A 12,771-nucleotide genomic window follows, 5' to 3' on the forward strand; every position below is an offset into this window, starting at 1 on the left:
ATTCCAACATGACAACAGAAAAACACAAGGCCAAGTTGACTTGTTATTGGCTACAGCAGAATAAAGTGAAGGTTCTGGAGTGGCTATCTCAGTCTCCTGATCTCAATATCAAAGAGCCACTCTGGGAGATCTCAAACATGCAGTTCATGCAAGACAACCCAGGAATTTACTGAAACTGGAGACTTTTTGCCAAGAAGAATGGGCAGCTTTACCATCTGTGAAAATAAAGAACCTCGTCCACTACTACCACAAAGAATTCCAAGCTGTCATTGATGTTAAAAGAGGAAATACATGGTATTAAGAACTGGGGTATGTAAACTTTTAATAAGGGTCATCTGGGTAGTTTCTGTTGTCATTATGATTTAAAAAGAGTAAACACAATTGTCTGACAATGAATGGCTTCACACGACCACTAACCATGAGTGAAAAAGAAAGTTTGTGTTATCACTCATTTTCTCTGACAACTGGGAAATAAAAAATAAACAAAACTAAAATTATGTTAGAGTATGTAAACTTTTGAGCACAACTTTATCATTCCATTGAAATTTATTGTCCCTTTTGTTTCTCTCAATTTCAGATTAGGCGTGCCATTAGAACCAACACTGAAATTTTCCCAGTTTCTCAAATGTATGTGTGTGCGTTTAACTGAAATGACTGCTGTTAAACAATCAGAAAATAATGGTTTACTTCTCTGATTTAGTACATTTCTGTGTGTAAGACTCTCCTGCTCCTAATCCATCATTCATCCAGTACTTACTTACTTACTTATACTTTATTGTCATTGTCATAGTAACAACAGTCATAAATAACAACGAAATTTCGATAGAGCCTCAAACAACGGCATAGTAGCTTATTCATGACATAGTACCTTATTCATGGGCAATAAATATGTTGTGAACCTTCATTATTAAATAAGGCACAGAAAAAACAATAGCATCTTAGTGCACAGTAAAACAAAGTAAAATAAAATAAAATACGTATATGTGAGGGGGGGTTACAGTAAGCAGGGATGTTAAAAAGTGTTGAGTGGTTGCTACAACAATGCAAAGACCAATTCACAGTTATTGTAGTGGTGGGATATGACATGCAGTGATAGCGGGCGATGTATCAGTATCCACTAACCATCCAGCAGACACTTCTATTGGGCTATATGCAAACCAAAGCTGATTTCGGAACTGATATGGTGCATCAAAGGTCATCAAATTTTAACAAGTCTGTCCTTTTAATTTGATGAATTAAAGGATGATACCATTTATTGTTTTTGAGTTATCATGTTAACAAATTCATACGGTTGGACTCATCTATAATTATCTATTTATTCATTCACTGAATTTTTACAGGGTACATGCCTCAGGGTTTTCCAAATCCTGGAACCAATTTGTTTGTGTGTTTTTAAATGGTTGTGTGTACATCGTGTTTCCTGCCTTTTAATAAAATTTTGTGCCTCTTCTAGCATCCTCTGGGGCAGTGTCTCTGCTGTCATTGGCTGTTCAATCACTTCTTGGTTCCTCATGATGATACAATTCCATGTCGGCAGGAACTTAAAGGGCACAATCCACAGAGCAGTCACTGATATACTGAGAAAAGAAAGTGGTACGAGGAGCCAGAGGCTGATATGAAGAAGGCCACACACACGGACGAATACCTGTAGATCCACACAAGACACATACTTAATATTGCAAGCAATACAACAGCAATACTATGACAGAGTACTTCATGTAAGCAGGAAACAGCCTGTGTATGTAACAGTTCTAGTAATACCCACGAGCAAAAATCACAAGGGAAAAAATAATAATGTCTAAATATATTGTGTTGCTGAATTTCTCATTTAAAATTTCAGCACACTGACATGGCTTCTGTGTTTCCAAAAGGAAGGTTGTAGTTAAGAACTTTGCACATTCAAAATTGTTCAGAGCTCAACCTCCCACCCAGCTACCAGCGGCCTGATGCAAGCTTGACATATCCAATTTTCATGCCGAGCATGGAAAGAAGTACCCCAACATATCAAAAGTTGAAGCAGGAGTGTGCACTATGCTTGCCCAGAACTCTCAGGAGCCACATTGCTGTCTTTGTGGATGAACTCTTCATTTCTGAGCAGACAGGATTCTAACCATGAAAATCTTTGCGGTAGCAATGTAAGGCTGTAAGGCTGACAGAACCCATCCAGAACATGCTATCAAACAGATGATGGTTCATGGAGCGCAACGGTAACTGCAGCAGACAACATACACAGAAAAATGGACTTCCCCAAGGAAGTGTTCTCGTCCTCCTGCTTTTTAACATATATGCCAATGACCAACCAGCATGTCCCAGCACATATTCCTACAATCTCAGCATTGCTGTATAGTGTAGAACCTTTGAACAGGTTGAAAGATGAATCAGTGATGCTCTTACAAGCCTTACTCCATATACTGCAAACCACCTGCGAGCTAACCCTGACAAAACCAAATTAAGTGTCTTTCATCTGAAGAACGAAGATGCAGACTGACAACTGAAGGTATGTTGGTGGGACAGGTAGCTGGCAAACACCCACAAACCAGTCTCTCTCGGCATTACCCTTGACAGGACTCTCTCATATCCCGAAGACCAAAATAAATGGAACCACCAACGGCATCCGGAAGCTTACAAAATCTAAATGGGGAGAATGCACCAGAACCATCTGCACAACTGCCCTCAGCCTTTGCTTCTCAACTGGTGAGTATGGATTCACAGCTTGGAGCAGATCATCCCAGGCAGCAAAGATAGACCCTGTTCTGAACAAAACATGCAGAACCATTTCTCCATGTCTAAGACCAAAAAGAAGAGATCACCTATATTTGTGTGGAATTATTCCCCCACATATAAGAAGAGCAGCACAGATGGAGAAATTCAAACAAGAGAACAATACCCTTCACTTACTTTTCCAAAATGTTCCAGCCCAAAAAGAGGCTAAAATCAAGACACAGGTTGCTCCATTCCATTGAGGCCCATCGTGACAATGCTCATAATAAAAAATAGCCATTTGGTCCAATCATCTTCAGACAGTACCACACAAGCTAAACTCAGTCCCAATGAATCCCCCCATCAGGATTAAGTGGGGCATGGCCCATCTGGTTATGCCAGACCGCCTCTGGAGAGGGACTGAACGATGCAAAGCCTTATGCAAAAAGAGACAATGAGAAGGGAAAAAATTTTGTGACTGTAGGGAAGAACAGACACTGGAGCACCTGCTGGTTTACACCATCTGCCAGTAAAGTGCACACAAGAGATCCTGGAAATGTTCATCCCCAAAGCCATACCATGCATACTGTACAGGAGCAGTGCAGTGACTCAAGGAGGAGAAGAAGAACCCCCCCCCCCACACACACACACACACACACGTTTCGGCACGCATATGAACTGTGCGTTAATTGCAAAATTTAAGCTCTGGTCAAACAGCACTAACAAAGGACACCGAAGCCAAAACAAAACAAAAAATCTGGACATACGCTGACTTTCTGAGATATCGTTTAACCATCGCCCAGCTTCGTTCCTGTAACTGGCGTTTCGTCAGAATTTTCAAACTGTTGAAAAATGTGAACGAATCCTGAGAACAACCTCAATTCATCCGTATTGTTTTGCTTTCTGTCTTGACAGTTCCTCATCGTTTGCGTAGTTCCCGTATCGTCAGTGTTCCATTTGATGGTCATCCAATTTCGTCCAACCTTCCAAGTCGGTGTCTTGCACGAACGTTGACGATATCTGAATGGATCAATAACTAAAGATCCGATGAGCTGAATGTGACTCGTCCATGTGTGGGACGAAAAGCAACGTTTTCATACAGAAACAATAGCGACAAAAACGTTTGATCAACTACTATTTACGCACCTTGCAGCCATCTCTGGCTCCAACATGCATGTGCACGCACACGTTGTACTAAAGACAAACCTGTTGTCAAGACAATGCAGCTGCAGGTGGCTGTGGAAAGCACATACTCGCTGCAGAAATGATCACAGTGTCAAGGTCGCCGTTCACTTTGTTTTTCTTTTGTTAGTTTCAGTTTAGTTTCGGTCTTTTATGCGCTCTGCACTCACAGGCTTTTCGGTGATGGGAAAAGTGCCAGCTCATTCGTTGTTGTGAAAGTGTAGGGACACGGACCCACAACAGGGGGCGCAAATGAACGGACAATGGAATAAGCCAAAAAATAACAATTTAATGTTGTGAATGTGCACAACAGAGCAACAGACAACACAATTGAGATCAACAGTCAAATTAGTCACAGTGATGTGTGGGCAGGCTCGAGGACAGAAGACGCCCGTCCAGAAAAGAGCCGGATCCCACACGCCTTCCACTTCCACCGGACCTGAAGCAACCCTGGAGCCACCAAGCGCTGGGTCCCCAGGTGGCCACTGCCTCCGGCCGTCAGATCGGGTACTGCTGGCAGGAAGAACAGACAGGTGATGGTGGGTGTGTGAACACCCAGCAAACAGTTCAGTACAATGGTGGAAAGCACCTCCACCTCTTAATCACAATGTTCCAGAATTCCGTGCAGATCCTGTTGGTAGACTTAGAGTACGCCAACTCCCCAAACACACAACTACTCCTTACGTACAAACAGGTTTGTCTGCAAAAGCAATGTTACACACAGAAGCAAATACGTTACTACTGTTGTTTACACAGGCTGAGCGGTTTACCTGATCGGTGGACGATTTCTCGGCAGTGAGGTGAAGATGCTTCCCGGCTCTTATGGAGATGTGATTGATGATGATGAGTGACAGCTGGTGTTGTTGATGGGTGACAGCTGCCACTCCCGGTTGCTCCAGCGCCCTCTCGTGCCTGAAGCCCGCACTTCAGGCAGGGCGCCTTCTGGTGGTGGGCCAGCAGTACCTCCTCTTCAGCGGCCCACACAACATTCGTCCACTTTTTCTCGAAGATTTGTGGCTTTGTGACTTTTTTCCTTAGTTCAGGGATCGGTGTGTGCCGTGTAACCGGGCTCTTACATGACATTGTGAAATACAGATTTAATGTCATGGTGAATTGTGTTTAAAGTAAGACCTGTAAATCTTGATGCCAAATTACAGCAGCATTTAAGCAGTTGTGGGAGGAGAAAAAAGGATTTGGGTTGACCCCCCAAAAAAACTGTTAAAAGTTGCATGTAATTTTAATCACCACTCCACTGTGAGCCAGAAAAAAAAGAGTACACTGCTCACGGGGGGCTTCTGAGTGAAACTGATTCAACATGTGATCTCCTGCTGCTGAAACATTTTCTGTACGTTACATTTGTTACAGAGACGTGACAGAGCTGGAATGCAAAAGACATATTGAACAAAACTAGTTTTCAATCCATCGTACATTTTACAATTAATGGTTAAAGTATGTTTGGGGGGGGGAGGTTCTGTGGGAGAGATATCCCTTCTCAGTAAGAAGGTGGGGGGGGGGGGGTAAAGAACAACTCCTTTCAATTTAAAAGAACAGGCACAAAAACAGGCTGCTTATGAAGACCAGAAAATGGGGGTGTTTAAAGATCATGTTCAAACTACACTCTAACACCATTTTACTTACCAGTGTGATTAGTCCAAGTCCAAGTAACAGAGAGAAGTTTTGGAGCATTTGTTGGAGACTGAACAGGATGTCGCTTCCATTTCCAGGTATACAGTCACTGAAGAGGGAGAAAGGCATGCCATAGAAGAAACTGAAGCCGTGATGGTTTGGGTGGTGACAGTGATCCCCTCTGTGTTCACAGTTCACACCCAAGTGCCACTTACCTGCAGAGACAGAAACAACCTGTACACACACACACTAAACCACATGGACACAAAATCAGTTTACTTGGATGGAATTATGGCGTCATCTTTCTACACATCTACATCTGTACGGATAAATAGGAAAATGTACACATTATCACTTGCCCTCTACCTGCAAACAACAATACAGTGACAAAAGTACAGCAGTACTAAATTGAACAAAGTGGAGAGCTACAGATGCAGTGCATCTGCAAAGTATTCACAGCATGTTACAGCCTTATTCCAAAATGGATGAAATTCATTTTTTCCTCAAAATTCTACTTAGAACACCTCATAATGACAACATAAAAAAGTTTCTTTTTTTTTCTTTGCAAATTTATTAAAAATAAAAACTAAGACATCACGTGTACATAAGTATTCACACCCTTTGTTCAATACTTTGTTGATGCACCTTTTGGTAGCAATTACAGCCTCAAGTCTTCTTGAATATGATGCCACAAGCTTGGTGCACCTATCTTTGGGAAGTTTTGCCCATTCCTCTTTGCAGCACCTCTCACGCTCCATCAAGTTGGATGGGGAGCGTCGGTGCACAGCCATATTCAGATCTCTCCAGAGATGTTCAATCGGATTCAGGTCTGGGCTCTGGCTGGGCCACTAATGGACATTCATAGAGTTGTCCTGAAGCCACTCCTTTGCTATCTTGGCTGAAAGATGAACCGTTGCCCCAGTTTGAGGTCAAAACCGCTCTGGAGCAGGTTTTTATCCAGGATGTCTCTGTACGTTTCTGCATTCATCTTTCTCTCAATCCTGACTCGTCTCCCAGTTCCTGCTGCTGAAAAACATCCCCACAGCATGATGCTGCCACCACCATGCTTCACAGTAGGGATGGTGCCTAGTTTCCTTCAAACATGATGCCTGGCATTCACACCAAAGAGTTCAATATTTGTCTCATCAAACCAGAGAATTTTGTTTCTCATGGTCTGAGAGTCCTTCAGGTGCCTTTTGGCAAACTCCAGGCAGGCTGCCGTGTGCCTATTACTAAGGAGTGGCTTCTGTCTGGCCACTCTACCATACAGGCCTGATTGGTGGATTAATGCAGAGATGGTTGTTCTCCTCTCTTCACAGAGGAATGCTGGAGCTGTGACAGCGTGACCATCAGGTTCTTGGTCACCTCCATGACTAAGGCAGTTCTTCTAAGGCCAACTCTAGGAAGAGTCCTGGTGGATCCAAACATCTTGCATTTATGGATGATGGAGGCCACTGTGCTCATTGAGACCTTCAATGCAGCAGAAATGTTTCTGGACTCTTCCCCAGATTTGTGCCTCAAGACAATCCTGTCTCAGAGGTCTTCTTTGACTTCATGCTTGGTTTGTGCTCTGACATGCACTGTCAACTGTGGGACCTGATACAGTGGGGCAAATAAGTATTTCATCCACTGTTGATTTCGTAGGTTTTCCCACCTACAAAGAATGGAGAGGTCTGTAATGGAGAGGTCTGTAATTTTTATAGGTACACTGCAAGTGTGAGAGACAGAATCTAAAAAAAAAAAAAATCAGAAAATCACATTGATTTATAAATCATTAATTTGCATTTTATGGCATGAAATAAGTATCTGATACAATAGAAAAATAGACCTCAGTATTTGGTACAGAAACCTTTGTTTGCAATTACAGAGTTTGCAACTACCAAGTTTGCACAATGCACCTGGGATTTTGGTCAGATCTTCTTGAGGTCTTTAAGGTTTTGAGTTTCAGCTCCCTCCAAAGATTTTCTATTGGGTTCAGGTCTGGAGACTGGCTCGGACAATGGACTGCATTTATATAGCGTTTTTCCATCTGCATCAGAAGCTCAAAGCACTTTACAGTTATGCTTCACATTCACCCATTCACACAGACACACTCACACACCAATGTCAGGGTGCTGACATGCAAGGTGCTCACTACACAATGGGAGCAACTAGGGGATTAAGGACCTTGTCCAAGGGCCCTTAGTGATTTTCCGGTCAGGCTGGGTTTTGAACTGACGATCCTCTGGTCTGAAGCCCAACGCTTAACCACTAGACCATTACCTCCTCTTGAAATTTTTCTTACTAAGCCACTCCTTAGTTGCCCTGGCTGTGTGTTTCGGGTCATTGTCATGCTGGAAGACCCAGCCACAACCCATCTTCAATGCTTTATCTGAGGGAAGGAGGTTGTTTGCCAAAATGTGCGATACATGACCCCATCCATCCTCCCTTCAATATGGTGCAGTCGTCCTGTCCCCTATGCAGAAAAGCACCTCCAAAAATGATGTTTCCACCCCATGCTTCACAGTTGGGACAGAGTTCGTGAGGTTGTTCTCATCCTCCAAACACGTCCAGGGTGTAACCCGCCTCATTCCCTATGACTGCTGGGATAGGCTCCAGCCCCTCATGAACCCTTCACTGGTATAAGTTAGTATAGAAAATGGATGGAATAATTACCTAGGTCATCAACACCTTCTGAGGTGGTCATGATCATTCATTTCAGAAATGGATACATGAAAGGACAACTTTCACAGTAATCAGTAATTAATCAGCTGATCTTACCAACTAAGCCAGTGGTGTATCCTTGTTGTTGTAGCCTTTTAGCAAATGTGATTTCATTGGGTGGGAGGCCCCCCGAACCTCCAAGGAACAGTAGCACTTGCATATGGCCTGCACTGCTCATACCTGACACACAAACAATCACAAATAAAACAAATCAATCCCATCAACTGCTGCCAGCTGATTATATGCACTTCACTCAATATGTTTTAGTATATTATTTAGGGCCCCTTCACACATAGCACGATTGAAGCCAACTTGCACACGAAGGAGGAATTGCATGCCACTTGTGAAAAATTGGAGCCGCTGCTAAAGCCTCGTACACCTGTCGCCACAACCATTCGGGCACACCAGTGGCTGAAAGACAGAGAGTGCCCTGTGAGAGCCCATTCGATTCCTCTCTCGGCAGGTGTCACACACAAACATCCAATACCACTCACGGAGCACTTAGGAAATGTGCTGCCATTCGCCCAGTCAGCACGAAAACAGAGAGCAGGCGACTACTTTCGAGCTGGCTGTGAAATCTGTCTTAAGTGCCCCACGAGTTTGGCATCGGCAAGCAACACATGTGGCGTGCCCGAGTTATGCCCCCCCAAACACATGTGGCATGTGTGTCATTGCTCCCCCCACCCCACAACACATGTGGCATGTGGGGGGAGCACATTTGCATGAAATGCTGATATGTATGTACAGATGGGGAGCAGCCGGCCACGTCTGAGCGCACACAGCACAGTGAGGCGCCTCTCAGCTGATCACCAGCCAGAGACTCACTGACAGCTGGAAATGATGGCTCAGTGCACACATGATGTGTCACACTAAAAACACAGAGACAGCCAGGACAGGTATATAAATCAGTACTACAATAACTACATACACAATTACATAACAAAAAACAAACAAAAAAAAATCACAAAACAGAAACAGAGAGTGACGCTTTGGTCTTTGCGCTTAACGGACAGGGGGCTGGCTGCCAACAGCAGCAGCTGTTGAGATCTCTGGTCCTGGATTTCACAGCTGTAGAACACGTACCATGTTTTTAAAACTGTCCACCTTGATGCACGTGTGTGTGCGCATGTTTTCCTGACGTGGAAATACACAAAAACATATATCATTTTTGCGACGGGCTGCAGCGAGAGAGCACACAGCGCACACATCGACAGGCTGTTCCAGGTGAAATGGACTGTCAACACGGAGCAGGTGATCTGAATGCCACGTCACCCATGTGAGCTATGTTCCACATGATGCGGTGTCTGTCCTATGGCGTGCCGCTCACAGGACACACGTGTCGGGCTGGACAAGTGCGCAGGGCTGGCTGGACATGCCGGTCCAGCAGATGTGGAGATAATAAGAGCGCACTGCTTCATTCATGTCATGTCATGACTGGACGTCTGTGACCATGGATCATCTATAGAGGATCAGACGGTTCATACTTGTATTGTCCACCTGATAAGAGGGATTCAATAAATTGCGGTTTTTTATGGTGTGTGGATTTTTTTTTTCTCCACAGCAGAGGTGCAATGTGATGCAACATGCTCCAGCTGCTCGCACTGTGCTGCTCGAAACCATCGCCGGTGTATTGTGCACGCCTGTCCTACCGTGCATTCTTCCTGACAGCAGGTTGAATGTTTCCTGGTTCCACAATTCGTTTTTGGTTTGCGGATTTTCTTCCGGTTTCTGCACCTTTCGTGTTATATGTGAAGGGGCCCTTATGTTTCTACATTTGTTTCTTTGCCCCTATTAATTGTATTTATTTGGCACAGTGAATATTCCAGAGTCTCACTGAAATGGGGAGTTTGTTGACTCAGTCTTTGAATCAAAAGAAAATTAAATGTTGACTATTTTAGTAATTGACTAATTGTGGTTTTACAAGAAAAATTACAATTTTTTTGTTTTTCTTCATTTGCTCTTTTCTGTTTGACTCGTTTGAACTTATTTTAAGCACAAAGGATAGAATAATGTAAACTGCCTTTAAATCCTTCAACTGCATCTTAATTTTGGCTAGAATTGGTTTAAATTCAATTTAATCTGTTTAAATTACATCTAATCTGCTATTACCTGGGTTAAACCATTCTGATATTGAAGACCATTAAAAAATAATTTCTGGTTAAAAATATATTAACTTGTTTTAACCAGTTGTCTGAAATAAATTAAATTTTTCATCTGTGCTAGTAATGTATTTATTTATTTGATTATTTATGATTTATGGACAATAAACAATTAATAATACAAGTAATTTTGAAGCTAATTGACAGATGAATCCACAAAGAAAAAGGGGGAAAAAATTGTTCCCCTATAAGATTCCGTGCATCAGGAAAGTATTCACAGCGCTTCCCTTTTTCCACATTTTGTTATGTTACAGCCTTATTCTGAAATGGATGAAATTGTTGTTTGTTTGTTTTCTCAAATTTCTGCACACAACACCCCATAATGACAATGTGATTTTTTGTTTGTTTTTTGAAAATTTAGTAAAAAAAAAAAAAAAAAAGCAATCACATGTACATAAGTATTCACAGTCTTTGCCATGAGGCTCAAATTTGAGCTCAAGTGCCCCAGTTTCCACTGATCAGGAGCTTTCTTCAGCTTTTTTTCAGCAGCTTAATTGGAGTCCACCTGGGGTAAATTCAGCTGATTACCTCCGCCAAGGAGGTCATGTTTTCGGTCGAGTTTGTTTGTTTGTCTGGCTGTCTGTCAGCAGGATAACTCAAAAAGTTTTGTACGGATTTTGATGAAATTTTGTGGAGTGGTTGAAAATGACAAGAGGAACAAGTGATTAAATTTTAGTGGTGATCTGGATCACGATCCGGATCCAGGAATTTTTTAAAGGATTCTTCACCATTGTGGGATAGGGGGAATTTTGACATTCTAGTTTCTAACTCCACAAAACAAGGCAGAAAGGCTTGAAAAAAATTAGGGTGTAACATAGTCAAATGTTCTATCAAACAACAAAGTTTGGTGATGATCGGATCCGGATTCCAGATCTGGTGATCTAGAATATGCAAAAAAAAAAGGGAAAATAGAAAATGTGTCAGTGTGAGGTGACAAATGAAGCTAGAGATGCACAACTAACACCAAATTGTAGCTGAATCTGTACTGATTCAGTAAGGTGTCATCAGATTTGATGTAGCTTAAAATGTTATGGAGCTAGATCCAGAAGAAAACCGCCATTACCGAAAAATCGTTTTTATTATACAATAACCTTTGAACTAATAAAGACATAAAAGTGATTCCAAGTTCTAGTGGTATGTTTTCATGGTCAAGGATGTCAAATATAAAGGAAAGAAAAGTGTATGTATCATAGTTTTGGTTGTAACACTGAACTGTTGAATAGATCACTGTGCCAAGAAGGGAATCTCTTTAGGATCAGTGACGCTATGGCCTTGTGTAGCACATGCAACACTTAAAAAATAGTTCTATTTCAGAATTTACTGTTATTTATTTAGAGAAGTGTTTCATAAATGTTAAAAAATTCATATAATTGCAGTTTAGTTGAATAATAAATTGAATTTTGTCTCTTGTTTGTTTTTGTCTATAAGCACATGCAATATCAATATCAGTGCTCAGATGACAGTAGCTTCTGGGAAAGGTGCAAGTTGCAATAAACTGTGATGCCAAGCGCTAAGGATACATGCTATCCAGTCACAGCAGATGAAACTTTTTTACTAGCAATCATCATTGTTAGACTTTTTTAGGTTCAGTGATTCCACGGCGTGTAGATGTTATGGCGTCAGTGACCCCATGGCCTTAGCGGAGGTTTGCACTCTCCAAGTGCTTCTAGTTGGAAATGATTTGGAAAGGCACAAGCCTGTCTATATATAAAGGTCCCACAGTTGACAGTGCATGTCAGAGCACAAACTAAACATGAAGTCAAGGGAATTGTTTGTAGACAGGATTGTCTCAAGGCACAAATCTAGGGAAGGATACAGAACCACTTCTGCTGCTTTGAAGGTCCCAATGCAATGAATGGCCTCCATTATCTGTAAATGTTAGACGTTGGGATCTGCCAGGAATATTTCTATAGCTGGCCACCCATCTAAACTAAATGATCGGGGGAGAAGGCCAAGAACCTGATGGTCACTCTGTCAGACTTCCAGCATTCCTCTGTGGAGAGAGGAGAGCCTACCAGAAGGACACCCATCTCTGCAGTAATCCACCAATCAGGCCTGTATGGTAGAGTGGCTAGATGGAAGCTACTCTTTAGTAAAAGGCACATGGCAGCCCACCTGGACTTTGCCAAAAGTCACCTGAAGGACGCTCAAAACAAAATTTCCTGGGCTGATGAGACAAAGATTGAACTCTCTGGTATAAATGCCAGGTGTCATGTTTGGAGGAAAACAGGCACCATCCTTACAGTGAAGTATGGTGGTGGCAGCATCATGCTGTGGGGATGTTTTTCAGTGGCAGGGACTGGCAGACAAGTCAGGATTGAGGGAAAGATGAATGCAGCAATGTACAGAGACATCCTGGATGAAAACCTGCTCCAGAGTGCTCTTAACCTCAGACTGGGGC

The 12,771-nt window shown here is 42.5% G+C and overlaps 1 protein-coding gene across 2 annotated transcripts in view; it reads right to left on the reverse strand.

The window, feature by feature from the left end:
• Positions 1 to 12,771, reverse strand: part of arsh (arylsulfatase H) — a 53,078-nt gene that overhangs the window by 20,654 nt on the left and 19,653 nt on the right. Inside the window, exons 4-6 of one of the 2 annotated variants that reach the window (XM_034187217.1) lie at positions 8,269 to 8,391; positions 5,521 to 5,723; positions 1,425 to 1,645 (exon numbers count right to left, since the gene is read on the reverse strand). In XM_034187217.1, the coding sequence (XP_034043108.1) occupies positions 1,425 to 1,645; positions 5,521 to 5,723; positions 8,269 to 8,391 (547 nt within the window). The remainder of the gene's footprint in view (positions 1 to 1,424; positions 1,646 to 5,520; positions 5,724 to 8,268; positions 8,392 to 12,771) is intronic. The other variant, XM_034187219.1, reaches the window with a different exon arrangement.

This window comes from Thalassophryne amazonica, chromosome 14, assembly GCF_902500255.1.
Source record: "Thalassophryne amazonica chromosome 14, fThaAma1.1, whole genome shotgun sequence".
Classification (NCBI taxonomy): domain Eukaryota; kingdom Metazoa; phylum Chordata; class Actinopteri; order Batrachoidiformes; family Batrachoididae; genus Thalassophryne; species Thalassophryne amazonica.